The sequence below is a fragment of the Vigna umbellata genome, chromosome 3 (assembly GCF_029865625.1).
Source record: "Vigna umbellata cultivar VRB3 chromosome 3, Vumbellata_1.0, whole genome shotgun sequence".
Lineage (NCBI taxonomy): Eukaryota > Viridiplantae > Streptophyta > Magnoliopsida > Fabales > Fabaceae > Vigna > Vigna umbellata.
In genome coordinates this window covers 55,450,409-55,471,915 of record NC_142167.1, presented here as the reverse complement: position 1 = coordinate 55,471,915, position 21,507 = coordinate 55,450,409, and the positions used below count along the sequence as shown (strand labels likewise).

The 21,507-nt window shown below is 32.1% G+C and overlaps 3 protein-coding genes across 6 annotated transcripts; 1 reads left to right on the top strand and 2 right to left on the bottom strand.

The window, feature by feature from the left end:
- Positions 1 to 6,724: 6,724 nt before the first annotated feature.
- Positions 6,725 to 11,423, top strand: LOC124820575 (5'-AMP-activated protein kinase-like protein). The gene is made up of 8 exons (XM_047292292.2): positions 6,725 to 7,367; positions 8,173 to 8,326; positions 8,674 to 8,869; positions 8,947 to 9,188; positions 9,831 to 9,976; positions 10,060 to 10,207; positions 10,771 to 10,839; positions 10,944 to 11,423. The coding sequence occupies exons 1-8, from the start codon at positions 6,862 to 6,864 to the stop codon at positions 11,040 to 11,042; spliced, it is 1,560 nt and encodes a 519-aa protein (XP_047148248.1). The 5' UTR covers positions 6,725 to 6,861; the 3' UTR covers positions 11,043 to 11,423.
- A 105-nt stretch (positions 11,424 to 11,528) lies between these two features.
- LOC124820576 (Regulator of chromosome condensation (RCC1) family protein) lies at positions 11,529 to 14,199 on the bottom strand. 4 transcript variants are annotated; one of them, XM_088108153.1, is made up of 8 exons: positions 13,790 to 14,199; positions 13,554 to 13,709; positions 13,063 to 13,221; positions 12,815 to 12,982; positions 12,612 to 12,752; positions 12,416 to 12,505; positions 12,054 to 12,152; positions 11,529 to 11,974 (listed from the first exon to the last, which is right to left on the bottom strand). In XM_088108153.1, the coding sequence occupies exons 1-8, from the start codon at positions 13,986 to 13,988 to the stop codon at positions 11,802 to 11,804; spliced, it is 1,185 nt and encodes a 394-aa protein (XP_087964279.1). In that variant the 5' UTR covers positions 13,989 to 14,199; the 3' UTR covers positions 11,529 to 11,801. The 4 variants fall into 4 exon arrangements, with proteins under 4 accessions (XP_087964279.1, XP_087964280.1, XP_087964281.1 ...); XM_088108154.1 differs by having other exon boundaries at positions 12,054 to 12,149; positions 13,790 to 14,187; XM_088108155.1 differs by having other exon boundaries at positions 12,612 to 12,743; positions 13,790 to 14,181.
- Positions 14,200 to 16,113: 1,914 nt separating this feature from the next.
- On the bottom strand, positions 16,114 to 17,804 carry LOC148202982 (homeobox leucine zipper protein). Its single transcript, XM_088108156.1, has 2 exons — positions 17,376 to 17,804; positions 16,114 to 16,576 (listed from the first exon to the last, which is right to left on the bottom strand). Exons 1-2 carry the CDS (start codon positions 17,694 to 17,696, stop codon positions 16,334 to 16,336), a joined length of 564 nt encoding a protein of 187 aa, XP_087964282.1. The 5' UTR covers positions 17,697 to 17,804; the 3' UTR covers positions 16,114 to 16,333.
- Between the last annotated feature and the right edge of the window lie 3,703 nt (positions 17,805 to 21,507).

Sequence of the window (21,507 nt, the reverse complement as noted above, 5' to 3'; positions counted from 1 at the left end):
TGTATGTGATTGTCTTAACTATGATCATTTTGTGGGTATGAGCAGAGGGTGATGAGGTGACCGTTGAGCAATCTTAGAAAATGGAGACGATCTAGAAGCTTAGTAGTTTTTGTAATAAATCTTTAATAGTTTTTTTTTTCTTTGGTTATTTTGAAACCACTAAATCTTGTGTATATATGATTTTAAGCTTAGTAAATTTGAGTTTGAATATGGTTATATTTAAATAACTTAATAAGATTTTATATTATCTAGTTATTAATTGATTTATTTTATTAATTATATGATAATTCTAGTTTAATACGGATGTTACACTTAAATATTAAGCTCGATTACATATGAAATATAATATTTTATATATGACACGTAAATACTGCTAATTTATATTTTTGTTATAAAAAAAGTAAAATAAATATTTGCAGACATTAGAATTAAGTTATATGTAACTTAAAATTGTTGATACCATTTTCTAAAATAAAATTTTTATTTTATATAGAAATTACTTTTTACTTTTTAATTTATATTTAATGTAATTGTTTCTGAAAACTAGTGTTCCAAAATAACATTTTTTAATTAATGAGTTTGTTGTGAAGAACTATTTATGTATTTAGAGACTTCATCGTGCCACAATAAACATAATTTTCCGTAGCTAAACTATTTAGTACTTTTGCGATATTTTTGGAAGCCACGGCATAAAAGAATTCAAACTTGATTTTTTAAAATTAACCAAATAACTGAAAATTAATCCTTATTCTCATTTTTTAAACGTACAAGTTGTTCATTTTTTTTAGATATGAAGAAATTAATTGTTGGAAATAAGTTTTAGAAAAATAATAACATAAGAAAAGTAAATTTTAAGTACGATTAATATAAACCATTAATATTAGAACGATTTTAATATATCCTGTTATAGAATAAAAAAATATTCAGAAATTCTTTTAAATAATTTCATTTTTAAAAATGTAATTAGAACATATTTACAAATTATGATTGTTGATAAGTTTAATTTTTTCTATATATTTTGATATTAAGATGAAGAAAGAAAAACCGTCTTATTATTAAACTTCAAAAAGTAATAAAATAAATTTATTCATATTAAAAAAAGTACAATTTTATAAAAACGGATTGAATTAGGAATTTGTAAGAGCTTAAAAAATAGTATATTAGAAGTGATAGTGTGTTTTAAATAATGAGACTCATTTATTTTAGTATTAAAAGTTTAAATGGATAAATATAATTTCGAGTTTTATTATCTACAATATATTATTTCTTTAAAAATTGTTTCCTAAGGGTTTCTTACTATCTCTTTAAACCTTCTTATTCTTAATTTATCTGTTTGAAGATTAGATAGTACCTAACTGATTATCGAGAAGAGGTTTTCAAGTCTATCACATTAGTTCTTGAAAAAGAGTAAGTTAGTTTTTGCTCTTTTCACTAGTTTATGTATTTTTATGCATGTGAACATTGTTCTGTCGCATGTGTCATTTTAGTCTTTTATAAGACTTTTTGTTGATCAATAACAATATGCTTTTATCATGATTTTTAGTTTTCCTTAAACTTAATAGATATGGGAGCTAACTACCACATTTTAAAGTCTTTTAATACGTCTCCAGTATGTGATGCATGTTGAATTTGATATGAAATTGTAGTTTGGTATGAAAATTCTATTTAGATGGCTTGGTGAGTGTAATTTGTTTTTGGTTATATGGAATTGATGAATTTTCTTTCTGGAATTAATTAAAAGTGTGTGTTGAAATCTGTTGGTTCAAAATGATTGTATGTAGATTAAATTGATTGGTTTGGTGTTGACTTGATAAACTAAGTCTATAATCATTTGAGCAAGTTGGTATTCAATTTGGCCTTGAAACATGTTTTTGGACCAAGCACTAAGTCAGAAATACCAATTTGGTCATTTGAATAAGCCTTTAGTTCATAAGAACAAAGTTATACCACTACAAGTTTCTGGATGTCAGCTTTCACCGTTGAGCGACCTAAATGCGAATGGTTTGACGAACTGGGCACTGTTCAGTGCTAGTTACCACTGCAGGAACTAAATTCATGTTAATTCGCTAAACGAGAGAAAATATGAGAGCTTTGGCCCTGAGCGCTCCCTATTGCAAGGCCAGTGTTGTTTTCTATGGATTTCTGATTCTAAATTGTTTTGAAGTGGTTTATATGAATTTAATGCATGCTTATTTTAATTTTTTTTATGCTTCATGGTAAACATGGTTTGAGTATGTATGGAGTATGTAGTGAGGAAAATTTCAAGGATAAGTTCTTGTAATGGTTTCAAATAGTGTATATATTGATGTAAAGATTTTGTATTGGGATTTAACCCGACGCTCTAATAATCATCCAATCTCAAGTAGAGAAGAGTGGACTATGTGATGAGAGGGGCATGAGGTCTTAGTCTAAGAGCTTCACCTTGGCCATAGATGGTTGATAGACTAACCTTGTGTGTAGTAGCTTGGGTGGACAAGCTGTTCCACCACCACAAGTGAAAAATTCCCAGAGTTTGACATTAATACATGTATCCGGATGGTAAAGTCTAGAATAAATGATTTATGACTTAAAATTTATTTATATAAATTGTATGTGTTAATATATTTGTTTTTGTTGCATGATTTTCTCTTTTTAATAAATTAGTTTTCTCTTTTGTCTTTACATGTTTGTGTATTTGTCTTTTCTTTTGTAATGATCGTCTTAACGGTGAATAGAAAAATATGTATCTATTAATTAGGTGTTTAATGAGGAGGATGCAAAAGACTAAGATAATATGTTTAGTTTTATAAGTTCTTTATAAAAGCTTTATTAAGTTTTTGGTTTCAATATAATATAACTCTTAGTATATTTTAATATTTTATTATAACATATATATTTGTTTGAGTTAACTATTTTTTATTGTTTAATATGAGATGAATTTTTAGTTAAATAGAAATATTACATTGACTTATAAATCTTAATAATTATACGAATTCAAAATATAAAATTAAAAACATATACTAATTTTATATCTTTTATACTCTACAATGTAACATCCCAGATTATATAAAATTATACAATATAGTAGTCCACATTTTAATATAATAGAACAATTAGAAAAAGACTTGCAGATAAAGTCTTAAGGTTACAGTAATCCAAAAATGACTATAATTTAAAACTTTTAACACAGAAGAGTATTTCCAAATACACAAAACGCCTATGAATCCTAACTAGGCTAAGCAGCAGTGTCATCTCCCTCCAAGGCCTGCTCCAGAAGCACTTCATCTACCTCTGCTCACATTCAAATAGATTATCATTGCAACAGAAAACACAACATAAACAAAAGACAAACACAAGCAAAAAGGTGAGCTAGATATACAAAAATCATGTTATAACAATCACACACAACATGCAAGTTTAATTCACATATCCTGGGTCACTTAACATAACTTGTTACACTTTAAACTTGACTCGTCCGGACTTAGAATGATTGCCGAGCTATGGTGGGTCATGCACTCATGGTGGCTTCTACTGCTATGCAAAGTCGTTGCCAATGGGTTTCATCCTACCACACTCACGAGGTTAGTCTGTACCGCGCATTGGAGCATACTGGAAGCCTCCAAGACTAAGACCTCCTGCTACTACTCACGACATGGTTCAATCCTCTCTACTTGAGAATGATCGACCATTGTAGTTTCAGGATAACCTCCAACACTGAGCTTCCATGCAAATCATTCTAAAACCCACCAAGGGCACCACCATGGATCCTCTCCTTGAGGTTCATGGAATTATGTCCAATAACCACACTTTGTTACATTCAACCACCAAACATGTCGCATATATTCACATACTTTCAATGTAATAACATTACCACCATCATACTATGCATTCCAATCATTCCACACACTTAATTCAACCAAAGCAAGAGCAAAAGAGAAATCTGAACTCAGAGGATTCGCAGAGCGCATCCTACACGCAAGGCGAGACAGCAGAGTCTCGCACAGCGCACCTCAATTCGCTATGCGAATTAACTTGCTAAGGCTACATGCCTCAGGTCTCTCGCATAGCGCACCCAGGTCGTTATGCGAGAGCTCAAACAGAGAGCACACCCCCAAACCTTTTCGCTTTGCGCCCAACTCGTCTTTCTAATTAAAATGACAGTGGCTCCAGGTCACCACCAGTCGCATAACGATAGGATTCGCTATGCGAATCACAAGGCAAAGAGCAGCACCCTCTGGTCAGTCGCACAACGCACTAGCTAGCACAACGAATGACCCAGACAGTGAGCACTTTCCACAGGGACTCGTTATGCGAGACAATTCGCATAGCGACTCTGCATCATCTGCATAACGCAAATTCTGTAGAATTATGGACTCACACACCCCCTTACCATTTCTAGGTCTTTTCTCTAATTTCTAATACCTCTAATTCCTATTTTACACTTGATTAAACTTGTCTGGATGTTCCTAAACCTTCATACTACAATTCTAAAGTGATTCCAACCCAACTTTTACGCATCAACAACAATTTCTACAACTTGGGGAACCCCAACCCAATTTTGATACTTTGCACCTATTTGGACCACTTTGGTGACTCAAACAAGTCACAATACATTGGTTAAGTAGGCCCCAACAACCCAAAATCACTCTAGACCTCCAATGCCCAAAATCACTACCTCACTTCCTCTCAAAATGACCTAAAACCCTACTAGAATACTAAGTTTCTACCTAATCAATGTTACAACAGATTCCTAACCCCAAGCACTTCAACATGATTAATTACAACAATTAGATATATCCAAAATAGTTTACAACCATCACACTCCAATTCCATAGTCATACAGTCCAACACATGCAACTAAATCTTCCCAAACCAAAACACAATACCAACAACATAGCAATATAAAAACTCAGTATATACACATACATACAACTAATTATAAAGAAGTATTCTAACTCTCCTTACCTCAAAATCACAACCCACTCACAGGAACTCCTCAACAGCACCTTACACGGCAAGAACTCACAAAACCCTACAAACCACCACATTGGTGATAGAAAACAGCTCTTAAAGCTAAAAAAAATTAGCAGAGAACAGAAAAGATAAAACACAAGACGCATGCAACCAACAAAGGTTGCATGTGCTAGGTTGAAAACAGTGAGGAAAAGGAAAAACAGGTTACCGGTCAGAATGAAAAAATGGATCGGTCAAAGACGGAGTCCTCTACGTTGTGCATGCTTGAGCACCACCTGATTGAAAATCAAATGGCTTAGAGAAGAGAAATGGTAAAGAGAGGACAGAGAACTGGAAAAACTTGAGATTTTAGAGAAATAATGGGAGTAGACTAATGAACCAGATTGTTGAAAAAAATTCTATTTATATTATGAAAATCTGGTTCTATTAGTCTAATACATTAATCTACTCTTTTAATCTAAAATTTTTAGGTTCTCACAGAATATCAATAATATATATATATATTATAGATATTTTTTTAATTATGCATCAAATTTAACTATTTAGTTAATATCTTCCAGTACGATATTCATAACTTAATAATTTAAAATAAGGAAATAAATATTAACAAGATACACGTGTCGGTTTTCCTCGTTCAATTAAAATAAAAGGTTTGTTTTTACTTAATAAGATTTAAACGAAAGATGATGTTTAGTTGGGGATTTAATCTTTAAGTGGGGTGAGCTTAAGATCATGAACCACGTCAATGATAGAAAAGTGTTTTTAATTCTTATAAATAGAAGGAAATAAGTTGATAATAATAGAAATGAATCAAATTATGATCTAGTTGGTGTATTTTTGCTTTTTTGTTTTAAATGAAAAAGATTTTCTCATATATAATTTTTAATTTTTTTTTGTTAGACAAGAATTCTCAAATATGTTTCTAGTTGGTGTATTTGGGTTTATTGTTGTAAACTCGAATTCATTAGTATTTGACATTTTTTAGTGAAATCTCCTAATATATGAAAGAGTTAAAAAATGTTTTCGTTGGTATGGAATAAGAAACTCTTGTATCTTAATGCATTAATTTATTTGAAATTATTAGAGCTGGATCTACTTCTTGAAAATTATGAGCCGAAACAATATTTTTAATGAAACATATTTCAGATAATTTACTAAAAGACTTAATAATAAATAATTAAAAGATATTTATTGTAAATAAGTGATTATCTCCTTCTAAATAAGACATTAATTTTTGTTAATGTTGAACAAACACGTTTTCGGCGCAGATAATTCAGTTTTGCTATTTTTGTGAAGTTAGTTTGTTTAAACTTTTTTTAAATAAATTATTTTAATTAAAAAATGTTTATTGTAAAATTTTACTTATTGTTTAAACTTTAAAAAAACAAAAAACTAAAACAAAGTATGAAATTAAAGGGTATAATTTTTTTAGAAAATTAAGAATAATTAACATCTTCACTGCATTCTACATATTGATAAGTTTAAAAGAAAACATTTTTTCTTATTTAATTGATAATACTGAATTTGGATTATTATTAACAACTTTAAAATAAAAAAATAGATATATTTTTTAGTTCAATTTTCTATTGAATATTTTAATACAGTTGTACCTTTAAAATATACTACTTTGATATATTAAAAAAAATTAACATATAGTAAAATATCAAAACTAATACAAATCAATATATTAAAGACAAAAGAATCCAGTAAAAAATAATCCAAATAACGACAGTACTAACGAAAAAGTAGTATCTTCTTTTTACTTTCTAATACGAGGCATTGTTCGTTGCTTCCTTCGCCGACTCACTCTTCAGTACACCCTCTTTTTTGTTTCTTCCATTTTCTTCTCGCGCGCTCCACACTTATTCTCTCTATTGCCTACTAACTGTTCGACGAAATGCTCCAAGCATGCACTTCCTCACCGCACCCTCCCTTTCGCTGCTCTCGCCTCTCCTGATCCCGTCCCTCGTCCCCCCGCTCTACTTCCCCGGCTCGACCAGGCGGGCACGCCGGTTTGGGGTCGAACCTGGTTCGGTTCTCCATTCTTCTTGGAGGGGGACCTGCTACAAGGGTTTGTGCTGGTCCTGCACTGAGTTCTTGCGGCGGTGTAAGGATTGGGACGGAGAGTTTTCCTCTCTTGAATCCGAGATTCTTGAGTTTATGCAGAGTTCCGATAAGCCCGAAGCATTTCCCACCAAGGAGGAGTTGGTTGCTGCAGGAAGGGTGGATTTGGTTAAGGCTATTGTCAACGAGGGAGGGTGGCTTGCGTTTGGGTGGGAATTGAATGGCGGGTCCAGTGGAATAGGCGGTCTTGAAGATAATTGTAGCTATGGAATTGACGGTTATGCCACTCGGGTTTCTGGGGTTTCTTCACCTTCCTCTTCTTCCCAAACATCCCAAACAGATGATTCAGTGTGAGATTTTTGTCTCTTGCTTTTCTTGATAACCTGTTTCACATTTTCCCGCGTGTGTATGTTTTGGAATTTTTTTTCTGTATGTACCTGGCTTGAAGTGTATGGGGAAGGTTTGAAGGCCGCATATGGCCTTGGAGGCTTGAATTTGCCACCAAGATTCTTGTAGGTTGGATGAAATGGAGTAGTGACAAGGGTGTTGTTCTTGACAGAAAAATATAGGTGAAGCTTTAGGGTAAATATACTGCATAGTTACAAGACTTTGGAATTGAATGTTAGGTCGTACAAAACCAACAAGAGAATGAAATAAATACAGAAAACTAGAATGTTGCGTTGGATTAGAGAACGTACTAGACAAGATAGGATTAAGATGCGAGAGAAAGTTGTGGTGGCAGTGGCACCTATTATGGGAAAGAAGGTAAGGGCTTTGTCTTAGGTGTTTAAGCATTTTGTGGAGAAAATACGTTGAAATCCCATTGCCACTTGAGGAGAGTAAATCAAACAAAGGTTAGCCCAATTGCTAGAGGTAGAGTAGACCCAATAAAGCTACAGAAAAACGAATGAGAGATTTAGAGGACATTGATTTATCAGTGGATATGAGTTGGGATAGAACATTATGGTGTGGTTTAATCAGTGTGGCTGGCCACACCTAGTAGGAAAAGGCTTGGCTATTGTTGCTTAATTTAGCTAGAATGAGCTAATTTATAATTATCCACTTTTTCTTTTCTGCTTCCTGTTGTCAAATAGATGAATCTGATATAACTTCAAGTGACAAGCGGGGTCCTGAGTGTTACTTTCTGGTATACAGAGAAGTTATAGCTGACAATGAATCTGGCATTGCGGGTATATTGAATCGATTGGAGAAACAAAGAAGTAGATCTTTTGGACTTGGTGTCGATAGTATTTCTTCTGAAAATAATGAAGACAAAGATGAATGGGATCATAGAACGGCTGTGGATGCAGTAAGTAATTTTTATCCCACTTCAAATGCTGTTAGTTAATTTTTCTGGCACTACTTACATCCTATGCTAGTATTGAAGAAAGGAAATATTACATATTTCGAAGTTCCAGAGCATTTGAGTAATGCAAATTTCTATTTAACATTCACATTTCCAATGTTTCTCACATTATATATTTCTACCTATCAGATAAAGCTAATTAATGTATAGTTTTACAGTTCAATGAAAATGTGAATGAGCTGTTGCACCCTGAAGCTGAGAGAATCGGTTTTTGAAATTTTACAGTTTTTATGCCCTTCACTATGTTGAAATTTTAAAATATTTCTTTTTTTATCTCCTCTGTTGTATAGATAGCTACTGGTCTTCAAAATAGTGGCAGAGCACCCTCATTTAGCCCCACAAGCAGTCATCCCAGTGGTTCTCAGATCAAACCTGATCAGCATGGGTCACAATTAAGTATGGAAAATTCAGAAAGCACCCTTAAGCCAGAGATGTGGAGGAGTTGGATTGTTCAGAGAAATGGTTATCCAGATGCAGATTTTGAAGGTATCTTTACGTTTTCAGATCATGTCTTACTATTGTAGTGGGGATCAACTGATATCTTTGTAATTGTGTCATAACAGATGCTGAAATTATTCCCAGTGAAACTCAGAAAGGAGGCGTGAGTGATACTTCTGGACAACATGATATCCTCAAGAGAATGGAGTTTTCGTCTCAACTTACAAACAATGAAACAGGATTATATTCTCTTGATGTAAATGCAAGTCACAGTGACATTAAATCCCGTATCCAGCATCTGGAATCCGAGCTATCTTCTACACTTCACTCGTTGAGGTCTAGCTCAGATAAAATTACCGAGCAGATGGTGAGTTTAACTATATCCAATACTGGATCTTTGCTGCAGTTCTCTATGTTTTTTAAGCACGAGTGAAGTTCGCTTAGCTCATAGCATGTTTTTTCGCTTTGCGATAAGTTGCGACGGGCTAATCTCTATGACAATAGATAAGAATAAAATTTGCTGCCACTTACTTTAGATGCCAGAGGGGGATTTTTCTGTGCAACTTGTTTTCGGTTGGGAAAATCACACAAGCCAAGGGAGTTAGTACTCAACAAAGAATTTGAATGTTACTGAAATTTTGCGTTAAATCTATCCAATATATTTTATTAAAGAAATTTAATTCTCGCTTTCCTCTTATCCGAAACCTTTTATTTCTTTTTGGACATTTCTCTGTCTCTGCTCTTAGTACGGACTCAGATATATATGGTGTGTGGCTGTGTGCTTTGACTGCTGTTAGCAAGGAGTTCCTCTACTTTCTTTGCAGTAAGTAAAACGAAATATGTGGTAGCTAGTACTACGTATATACTACCTCAATGAAATCTCGTAATAACTTTCCAATGTCTTAAACTTTCTGACACTGCTCTCAATTTACTGTCAGACATTATTATGAAGGCCTCTCCTTGGGGTACTAAATTAGTCCTGATCTGCATGCTGCATTTTCTTCAATAGGTTCATAAGAGCTCTTCTGATGATCTGGCAAAGCTTTCCGATGCGTGGGAATTTCAGGAAAATGAGATCATGAATGCTAAGGACAAATTGCGTTCTATACAGGCTAAATTGGCAGTTTTAGAAGGAAAGATGTCATTGGCAATAATGTATCCCCTGACACCATTCAATTAATGCGTGATGTATAGATAGATAAACAACATCTTGACAATATTGCATCCTTTTCTCCCAGGGATGCACATAAGGTAGTCGAAGAAAAGCAGATGAAGATTAGTAAGGCTCAGAAGGCTTTGCAAATGCTGACGACTACTTGTGTAGTTTGGCCAAATAATGCTTCAGAAGTATTTTTAACAGGATCATTTGATGGTTGGTCCAACAAGGTCTAATCTCTTCCCAAGAACTTTATTTGTAGATATTACAGCCTTCATGCTTGTACATTTTTCTGAAAAAAAGTTTTTTTTTAATTAAAAAAACGTGTTTAAGTGTTTAAAAAATATAACGATAAAACATAATAATAAAAAATATTGTGTTTTATATCATAAAAATGCTTCACCAATAACTCAATCACTGGTGTGTATTAAAGCTATTCATAATGCAACCTCTCTCGAGAAGCCTATCATGATTCTCACATTCTCAAAATCGGTTCCATTCCATTTTATGCTTGTCTTGTGGGTCACAGCTGACCTTGTTTAAGGATTGACGCATTCAACATGGGTTATGGATTCATAAATCACTATTTGCTTTCCTAGGTCAATTGTCCGTGGTTGATTGATAAAATTAAAAATCAAATTGCTTTCCTTATTGTCAATGTATTTTGCAAAATCAATTTTGTTTCGGAATGATCTAATGCATGCTTAAGGATAACTATATTTTTCAGATTACTTTATTGAGCGCAATTGACTTAAATGCATTAAATATTTAATAGATAGTGATTAAATTGCAGAGAAAGATGGAGAGGTTAAGCAGTGGTATATTTTCTGTGACCTTGCAGCTGTATCCTGGAAGATACGAGGTTAGTTGTATATTATCTGCTAATGACATAACCTATTGATGTTGTGCCCTATAAGATACACATAGCAGGCATATTTTAATTACTTGTTTCTTTGTTTGTTGCAGATGAAGTTCATTGTAGATGGAGAATGGAAAATTGATCCCTTGCGTCCTATTGTAACCAACGGTGGCTATGAGAATAATCTTCTTATAGTTAGTGATTGATGGAAGAGAAAGTTAGCATAAGATAATATCTTTGGAACACAGGAGGATGACATGCTTAGGTTAGTTACCAATTTTTTCACTTTTGTACAAAATATTCGGTGAGAAGTTCATTGATTCTTTTACTTAGTCCATCTACTACCTACTTTTAGATGTAGATATCTTGACTGATAACAATTAAACCCATTCAATCATTCTTAACATGTTCATATGATTGCGGGAGTGGTGCCTCGTCGTATCAGTACGAGTAAATGGTGGTAATAAGGTTACATAATCCATCTTTGCTGTTTTGAATGTTGTTCTTGGCATACTTTCTCTGATCAATTGTAAAAAACGAGAAATGGTTTAATGCATATTTTCCATTTCTGGAAGTTAATGCTTTGAGATCGAGATCTGGGAGATATTTTTCTTTTCTTTATCTATGCTTCTTCAATTAGTGACGATGGAAACCATATTTGACATTCCAAAGTCCCAGTCAATTCGAATATATAATAAGAAACTCCTTTCACTTTCTGTTGGGAGAATGACAGACATTAAATGGACTAAAAATGAGTTTTAGCAAAGTCCATAAATTGGAAAAACTTGAACATATATCATCTATTTTTTTGTGTGATTGAGAAGAGGACCCATAGTCACTTTCCTTCAAGGTTCTCAATAATTTAAGCAGAAGACTTTCTTGGAATGTACCATTTCTATCACTCTCATCGGAAGTTCAGAACAAGGCCAAAGCGATTGTAAATGTAAACTTTAATTGAGGAGAATTTAGGGCATAGTTACAGCAAATGTGAACCCACTTCCACAGAAAACTTTAATTGATTCAGCTTCATTCCGATCATAACCTAGATTTACTGTAACAGGACTGATTTGATCGCAAGTATCTCCTAAACCAAGTTGGCCGTGCTCACCCCAACCCCATGTCTTTATTTCTCCATTATCTGAAAATAGGAAGGAGGAAATAAGTCAGAATTTTTATGTGATTCAAAACTCCTCAAGAACAAAAAGAGTATATCTTGCCTGTGACAATGACAGAATGCTCGGCTCCGGTAGCAATATCAGTAATCTTCATCCCATCAAGGCCAGGGACTTTCTCCAAATTGACTTCTCTTAAATCTACTAAATATTACGCAATGACAAGGCATAATATAAATATAAGAGTAAAGCAACGCGATGTAAGCATTCTCCATTGCACAATAATTCGCATCTTTCTCACCCAAATAAATTATCTATGAATTTATGCAGGTTCATGATGATTACGACAGCTAATCGATAGTTTAAATCTAGTAATAAGTTACGTTCTAAATATCAGAGATGTATGCAACCAGAAAGTACATAGATTATGATGTCTTTATTGTTCAACGTTAACTCAAATGCATTACCAGGTATATACTTGGCTGGGGGGCTTATGTTCTGAAGATCACTAAGCACTCCAAGGTGGTTTCCACCTAGCATATAAACCTCTCCCTCACCTAAGAAAAAAAAATTGACAACAAAATGAACTTATTAAATAGGGAATTGATAGAAATATGCAAATCATTAAACTAAATTTGTTGGGTATTTAGTGTGAATAAATACCAGTCACTGCTAAAGCATGGTTCCATCCCAGAGCAACTTTGATAAAATTCAAAGAAGAGTTTAAGCAATGAGGAACGTGAGCATCTTCAAAGCCCTTGAAGCCTCTTCCCCAAGTATAAACGTGCCCATCAACTAAAGATACTAGAATCATTTTAGAGAACAATTTAGTGCCACAGATATGATGAAGGGGAAAGTGGTGTTACCAGATACTGCAGCACTATGATCTCCATTTGCAGCAATTCCAATGATTTCAACACCTTCAAAGCCAGTAACAGTTCTAGGAACACTAACAGATTTGACCTTATCGTTGCTGACACCCAGCTGACCACGCTTCCCAAAGCCAAATCCATAAACTTGATTTCCTACACAATCTGCATCACAACGCCCTTTGCTAAATAAAAAAGCAACATAACAAACACATTGTAGGCACCAACTAAAACCAATCCAATACCTTTCAACAACACTAGGGAGTGGCGCATTCCACATGCAACCTGCGCTACACGCTGATCACCAAAACATGTCAATTTCACAGGAGAACAGTGTGAGGCATAATCTCCATGTCCCAGTTGACCAAACGTCCCATCCCCACAAGTGAAGACACACCCTGAATCTGAAAACCAACCAAGAAGAACAAATCGTTGGAAAAAAATACACTTTTAACCGAAAACCAGATAACCTCAACATCAAGGTAATCAAAATTGCTCGATTCGTAAACTCGTGCGATTTTACTTTCCATAAAAAAATAATTTATAAAAATAACATTTTTTATTCTAATAAATCTGCAGAATTATATGACTCAAAAATACTTAAAATAAGTTAATAAAAAATTGTAAAACATAATTAGAACTATTTCTAGACACTTTCTCTTAATTATATTAGTTTTTCACTACAAAATTAAAAAATATATTATATCAGTGAAGACATAGCCAGAAGAGTGCAAACCTGAAACAAAACCCGAGTGGCTCCACCCAGCAGCGACATTGGTTATGAAGTAGCCATCCAATGACGTTACAGCCTTGGGAAACAAAGCGTTACTCACAACCTCCCCATGGCCCAATTGCCCCGAATTGCCCCTACCCCATGAAAGTACCTTCCCAGCTACAGATTATCATCATCATCATCATCAAAAAAAAAATTGGAAGAGAAAAAGAGGGAGGAAGAAGGGTGTTATAGCATACCAAAGGTCAAGGCTATGACATGAGCGCCGCCACATGCAAGGGAAGAGATGGAAGAGAGAGAGGGTTGGTGAAGGAGTTGAGGGAAGAGCTCATCCTTAACAATCTTTGTTCCTAACTGACCCTCCGTTCCAGCACCCCAACTCCACACAACTTGTTCTCCTTTTTCTTCTTTTTTCTCTCTTTTTTCAGATTCTTCCATCACCACTGCCTTCACAATATCACTATTCCCCCACCAATCACCATTTCACACGCCTTTCTTTTTTATAATCTTTCCTCTTATAGTATTTATATATTTACTTTCTTCTTTTACTTTAAATTAATTTTTTCTTTTGTATTTTATATTTTATACATCTCAGCTGGCTGGCTTTTAATTTATATCTCATCTTGTTTTATTTTCTTTTCTATTTTTAAATGCTTTTCTACGAAACAGTAAAATTTAGACTAAATTATTAATATTAATTTGATTCTTTACTTTTGGAATTAAATTTATGTTATTCTTTTATATTTTTAAAAGGTAATCAAAATGGCCATTTATTTGGCTTGAAATTAATTCTGCTAATAATTTAAATATATTAACTGTTGAAGATAGTAATAAAAGATTTTCTTAAATATTTTCATTACACGTTATTGCTTCTCATCCTACATTTATTTTTAATGAACATTTAAAAAAACATTTTAAAAAAGCATTCAAATATTGAACTAAAAAACAAATAATAATAATAATAATAATAATAATAATAATAATGTTGTTATGGAAGAAAACAAAAACTCCAAAAACTAATAACGTCTTAAACAATTTTTATTTTGTACAAAACATGTTAGGTTTTAGTTTCATAAAACACATCCAAAACTCTCACATAAAAAACAAAGGGAGAAGTATAGTTATCTTCGTTCACTTAACTTCTAAGTTAAATTATATATGAATTGACTCATTTTTTTTAAACTTAAATTTTATATAGTTTTTAATACATTTAAATGTCACTTATTATTTATATTAATACTTGGTAAAATAGGTGATTATTTCCATAAAAGTTTATTCATTTTAGTTTTTCAAATGTAATAAAATTTATTTATATTTCTTATTTGAATAAAATATTTCAACCACCACTAAATTATAAATAAATAAATATCAAATAGTTATTAATAATAAAAAATATTAATATTCATAGTTTTAGTTTATTTTGATTGATGTTATTTTTTGTCAAAAATTCTTATAGATTTCTAATTTTTTTTAACATAAATATAATTATTTCAAATTATGAAATGTTAAATTACACCAAATCCAAACAAGAAAATACAGGATTCGGTTCATGTAAGTTTGAGCCAAGTAAACTCTTTAAAGTCAAACCAAATCCAATTAAATCGATTTGGATCTAACTTGAGTCAAATAGGCACGAGCCTTGATTAAGTTTATTCGAATCGAAGTCAGGCTGAATTGACTCAGGTGTAAGTCGAGCCAAGTTAATTCAAACTCAAATCAAATCAAATTGGCCCAAGTCTAAACAAGGCCTAGACATAGGTTCAGCTGAATTTACCAATATCAAAGTCAAATTGAACAGTCTGGCCCAAGTTGAACCATGTCTAGACAAGCTCACATTCAATAGAGTTAAGGTCGATTCATGTTCACCTGAGTCCAAGCCTACTTACGTTTAGTCAATTTAGACTAGGTTTGACTTAGTTTAATCATTACTAGGTCTAACTTAGCCCAATGAAGTTCATCGAGTCAAGTTGAGTAGACTTTGACAAGTTAAGCCTAATTAAGTTGGTTCCAAGCCAAAGTCGAGTTAAGACAATCCAAATCTAAGTCAAATCAGACCGGCCAAGGTGATTCAGTCCAAGCTAATCAATCTAATTCGGCTCAAGTCAAGTTGAATTGGACTAGACCTATATCAAGTCAAGTTCAATTAGTCCAAATCAAATTTGACTCAATGGAACCAAGACAAATTGAGTCAAGTTTGGCCAATCAAATTAAGACTATAGCAAACTAAGTTAAATCAATCCTACATCAAGTCAAGCATAATCTACATGGACCCAAGTCGATCCAAACCACAAAAACTAAAATATGAATTTAGGAATATGAAGAATTTTAAATTCTTATTTTTTTTCAAGTAGAATTTGAAACTCTTTAATTTTAAATAATCTAAAAAGTCTAATGGAATTTTGAAATTTCAATTTCTCTCAAAATTCCTTACCTAGTCGACATCGACATATTACAAATTCTCCAAAAATATAACTATCCTCTTAAAATGTCTTATCCAAACACACTATAAAAGTTTATTAAAATAAAAAAGGTTTTATGAAATGAACAATATTACACTTTCAAATATAAACAACTGTATGGATAAGACATGACAATGTAAAACCAACTATTTACATCACATTTACCATGTGTTTTTTAAACATCACAATCAATTCCACCAGTTACTTCCTAGAAGCTCGACAACTGAGAACACACTTAACAAAAAAAAAAAGAAGGATCTAAATGCCATACTCAAATCATTGATACAGAATAAGATAAGGCTCTAAAAGTACATATTTTGATAGTTAGAGGATATCATCATAGGCAACAATTTCTCGGCCCTTGAAAGGCACTTCTAAAACTGGGCTACCTGAGCTATTTTCACCATGTTTGGGGTTCCCTATAGCTGAAGCAAGTCTATTACCTCTTCCACGCTTGCTCAAAGGTGCCTCAGCACGAACAAGTTTTGACATATGCCCTTTATCCTTGCTATTACCAACTCCTTCCCTCCACATGGCTAGAGGGTCTGTTGCCCACAACACCTGAACCTGTTAAACAAAACAATCTCTTTCAAATTTCCCTTTATGAATCTATTCACTTCTATCTATCTACCCATTAGGATATATTTGAATGAGCTTTTCCGTAAGTGTTTTAGAAAAAAGGAAAAATTTAAATGGGATCTTTATAATATAAAATTCACTTATTCTTTTTATAATTTTCTCCTAGAAGTGCTTCTAGAAAAATTCATCAAGCAGATTCTATGTACTAAAACAATTATAGGAATTGACCACATGTTAGTTCCTCATAACATAATAATTTCTTTCAATGTTAAAGCAACAATTTATTCCTTCTCCATTGTGCCTAAGAACTTGGGAATGTATATTGTAGTTCTCAAAAAACATGTTTTCATCTTTGATCCACACATAAACTGTATTGTTGAGAAATTCTAAATATGATTTCAGGTTCATAATTGATTATGATTATGAACTATGGCAGCTTCAAATAGCTTGTCTTGGATGAAAGGGTAAACCCACTTCACTAACAAATCAATTTTAACTAAAACAAATTGATCCAAAAACAAACTTAAAGGTGCAAACTTTTACTAAAATTCTAAACAATTGGGTAGGAAATTTGTCAAATTTGTTCAATTTCAGCCCTTCTCATTCTCTCCTTTTTAATTTCAAAGCTCCCATTTTATTTATCCAGTTACAAACAACTAAGCTGAAAATCAAGTGCGTTCAGTTTTGTAGTAGTAAGCACTTCAGATAAAACCCTAAGTATTCGCGAATCATAATAAAAAAACGGGAACTTCAAAACCCTAAGTGAGAAAAGGGTAATAGGAAGCACCTTTTTGGAGCTAACAGTGATTCCAAAGGAGGGGTCAACACCGGCGGCGATGGCGGCGTCGGCAGATTCCTTTGACCGGTAAGTAATGTAGCCAACGGCGTCGCGGTCGATGCGGATGCGGGAGATGGCGCCGTAGATCTCGAAGCGAGACTTGAGATCGAGGACGGAGCAGTCTTGAGGAAGACCCATCACGACCACCGCGGAAGGCAACGCAGGCCTCGTCGTCGGTCTCTCCTCCTCCACGGGCTCTGGCAAGGGGCGGCGGCGCTTGGAGGCCGCGTCGTGGCGGGAAAAATAGTGCCTGTCTCGCTTGCGACTCATTGCTTGAGTTGTGTGAATGAGTGAAGAAAGATAATAGGTTACTTTCTGAACAATTTTGATTCGATTTTCCTGTGCAATATTTTGGAGATAATTGGTGTTGACCCCATTCTTCCGTTTTTGAGAGAAAAATCAACTATTAATAACATAATTATCAAAAATACGTTCTGGCAAATTAAAAATCATAACAAATATGGATTTTAACATAAATAGTATTTTACAAGATACAAACAAATGTTTACTTTAGAAGTAACAATTATAGTAAATAGACTTTTTTAAATATGTAAATTATATTATAATTAAATAACATGATAAATAAATATTTTTAACATACAATTACATTTATGATAACCAAATTGTTGATATATAAGATTTTTTACTTTTGAATGTTTTTGGATTTTCTGACCGAAGGGTTGACTCCAGATTGACCAAATGAGACATGTGCTTGATCTTGTCTTCTGCCTTGTAAGGTCGAATGGATGAACACTTGGGAGGTCGAATGACCCAATTATTGAACACTCGCAGCCATGAAAGGCTGAGCAGTTGAGAACGTTTCTCATTGAGTGGTAAATTCTCTTTTGATTAGGTGGCCTATGCACTTGTACTTTGAAGCAAAATTGTATTTCGAATTGAAATGGTCATATCTAGTGTAGCAACGCTCGTCAACAACAGCGCTCGTCAACAACAGCGCTCGTCAACCAGAACAAACCGGGACACCGCTCGTCAGAGCTGGGTCAAAACGTTCCATTCACATTCTACTCACACTCTACTGAGTTCATAATACTCAATTACCATAATATTCATTTGTGAGTAACAACTCCTTCAACAGACGCCTAACTTGAGTGTCAGAGTGCCTTTGCAGGTACCTCCCTCATTTTTACTGGTGAAGGAGAACGAACGGTGCAAATCGAAGAAGCGCGAGGAATCCATCAAAGGACAAGCTTGCGGTCTATACTGCAGGAGAGCGAGCGACAAAGTCATCCAGGAGCGGTAAAGTCACGTGTCTCGGTCCCACAAAAATCTTCACGGAAACATTACCTTTTTGTATTTTTTTAATGAAATATTAAAAGCTAATTTAGAAAGAAAGATGAAAATAATTGATTGAAAGAAATAAAAAGCCTTATCTTTGAAAGTAACTCCTAAAATATATCTATGGTTATTATAATTTGTAGTTCACAAGATTGTTGTTATAAAATAATATATTTTTGGTACACAAAAATGGTAGTTTTAATAAAATGATTTTGGTATACACGAATTCAATGATATATTAAAATTTAAAAATTACAAAATCATTTTAAATTTATATTTTTAATTGATTTTTAATATTTTAAAACAAGTACTTTTTAAAAATTTATATTAAAAATAAAATAAATTTAAATATTTAGACGAAGTAATTCAATGTATAAATTTTAAAAAATTATTTTATTAGATATATATAAATTGTAATGAGACTTAATTATTAATTTAGTTTCATTTTATATAATTACAACATTTTTCTATTTAAAAAATAATAAAATTCAATTACATTAAAATTTAAAATATATGCTTAATTAAATACAAAACATTATCACATGATATTGAGATAAATATATGATACCGATAGTATCATGTGGTATTGTGTAACACAATTATGACATAAATCTTAGAAAATCAAAAATAAAAAATTGAAAATATTACGATTAATATCAATTTAATAAAAATTATCTAATTAAATTATTTTAACAAAAATTAAGATTCAATTGAAAAAAAAAATAAAAAAAAAACAAATTAAATAATTAAAACGAAAATTAGAACCCAACTAATATTTTACTTGTATTAGTATATTTATAGGGTTAAATATGTTTTTAGTCCCTAAACTATTGGCCGTTTCTGGTTTTCGTCCCTCTTCCAAAGTAAGGTACAATTTGGTCCTCATTCTTTAGAAAAACGTTCGTTTTAGTCCTCAAAATTTTGTTTTTAGTCCTCGTTTTAGTCCTCAAAACGTTCGTTTTTTCGACTAAAACGAACGTTTTTTAAAGATTGAGGACTAAATTGTACCTTACTTTGGAAAAGGGACGAAAACCAGAAACGGTCAATAGTTTAGGGACTAAAAACATATTTAACCCATATTTATATTAGTGCAACCTACCGGAATTTTAAAAATTATAACATATTTCTTATATTAATTTGATTTTATAGAAGTATAATTACAGTTTAATATAGGTATTTAATTTGATAAAATTGAACAATAATATTTTAATTGTTTTTTATAATGAGAATGTATTTAAATATATATATATATATATATATAATCATATAAAATAAAATAAAATAAAATAAATTGTATATAATTATTCAAACAATACATTATGATTGAGATAATCAAAATTAAGAATTCAATTTTAAATTAAATATCAGTTAGACAATGGAGAAAAATATAAAGAGTAGATCTTCTAATAATAGAAATGATGAAATAGATCTTCTAATAATAGAAATGATGCACTATACAGAAAATATTGAATAGATCTTGTAAAAAATATAAAGATTAAATATGAAAAAAAAAACTTAAAAGAATAAATTATATAAAGCTACATAGACCGTGTATAAAAGGGCAAAAAACAGATTCTGTAAAAAATACAAAAGTTAGACATCTTAAAAAAATATGTAAAGTAACTTATAAAATTACAAAGAATAGACAAAAAAAAAATATAAAGGGTAAGCTCTATATAAATGTTAGATGATGCTAAAAAAATGTGTAGAGTAGACAATATAAAACTGCAAGGATAAACCATGAAAAAAAAATGTGAATATATGATTTGATGATTTCAACTTAAATTATCTTGTTTTATCTAATTAATAAACATTTACTTTATTAGAACTTTATTTATTATTTATATTGTTTATTATTAATTTATCTTTTATCTATATTATTTAGTATTATGTTTTTATTATTTATATTTATATAATTTATTTTTATTTGTATTTTTATAATCTATTATCATTTATTATTATTTATATTTATATATGAATTATTCTACTGTTATTTATTATTATATAACATTATTATTATTATTATTATTATTATTATTATTATTATTATTATTATTATATATTAAGTTTTTGGTCACTTCCACAATTACATTGTACATTTGTTTCTTCTCAATCTGGTTATAACAGTAATCAAATACTCTTTTAGAAAAAATTAAGATTAGTTAGAGAAAAGACTATAAAACACGATTTACAGTCATCTAAAATAATCATAAATTTGAAATTTTTTATACATAATGGAAATTAAACAAAACTATCTACAAAAGCTAATCTAAATCAAACTATGCATCCTTAGCATCTTCATCCTACGACTTCTCCAAAAAGACCTTATTTTCTTCTGCTCACACCCACAAGATGATCATAACAATAAGAGGAAACAAGAGAAACATACAAACACAATCACAAGCAAAAAGGGTAAGCTAGAGTAAAAACAATTAATGATATAGAAATATATGAAAGTGTAAACATTATACACAAAACAAACATATCACACCAAATAACCAACCACTTGATGCATGACAATACTTTTGACTTGACTATCCAGATTAGTATGAATATCGAGTTATGACAGTTCGTGCACTTGTTGTGGTGAAACAGTTGGCTCACCCAAAGCTACCGCGCAAGATTAGTCCGTTATCACTTGCCTTAGACCAAGATAAAGCTCCTACTATTCTCACGACATGTCTCACCCCTCTCTACTTGAGAATGGATGACCATTAGAATGTCAGGATGAACTCCAAAGCTTCCTATATTCATACGTACAATACATGAAACCACCACTGAGAAG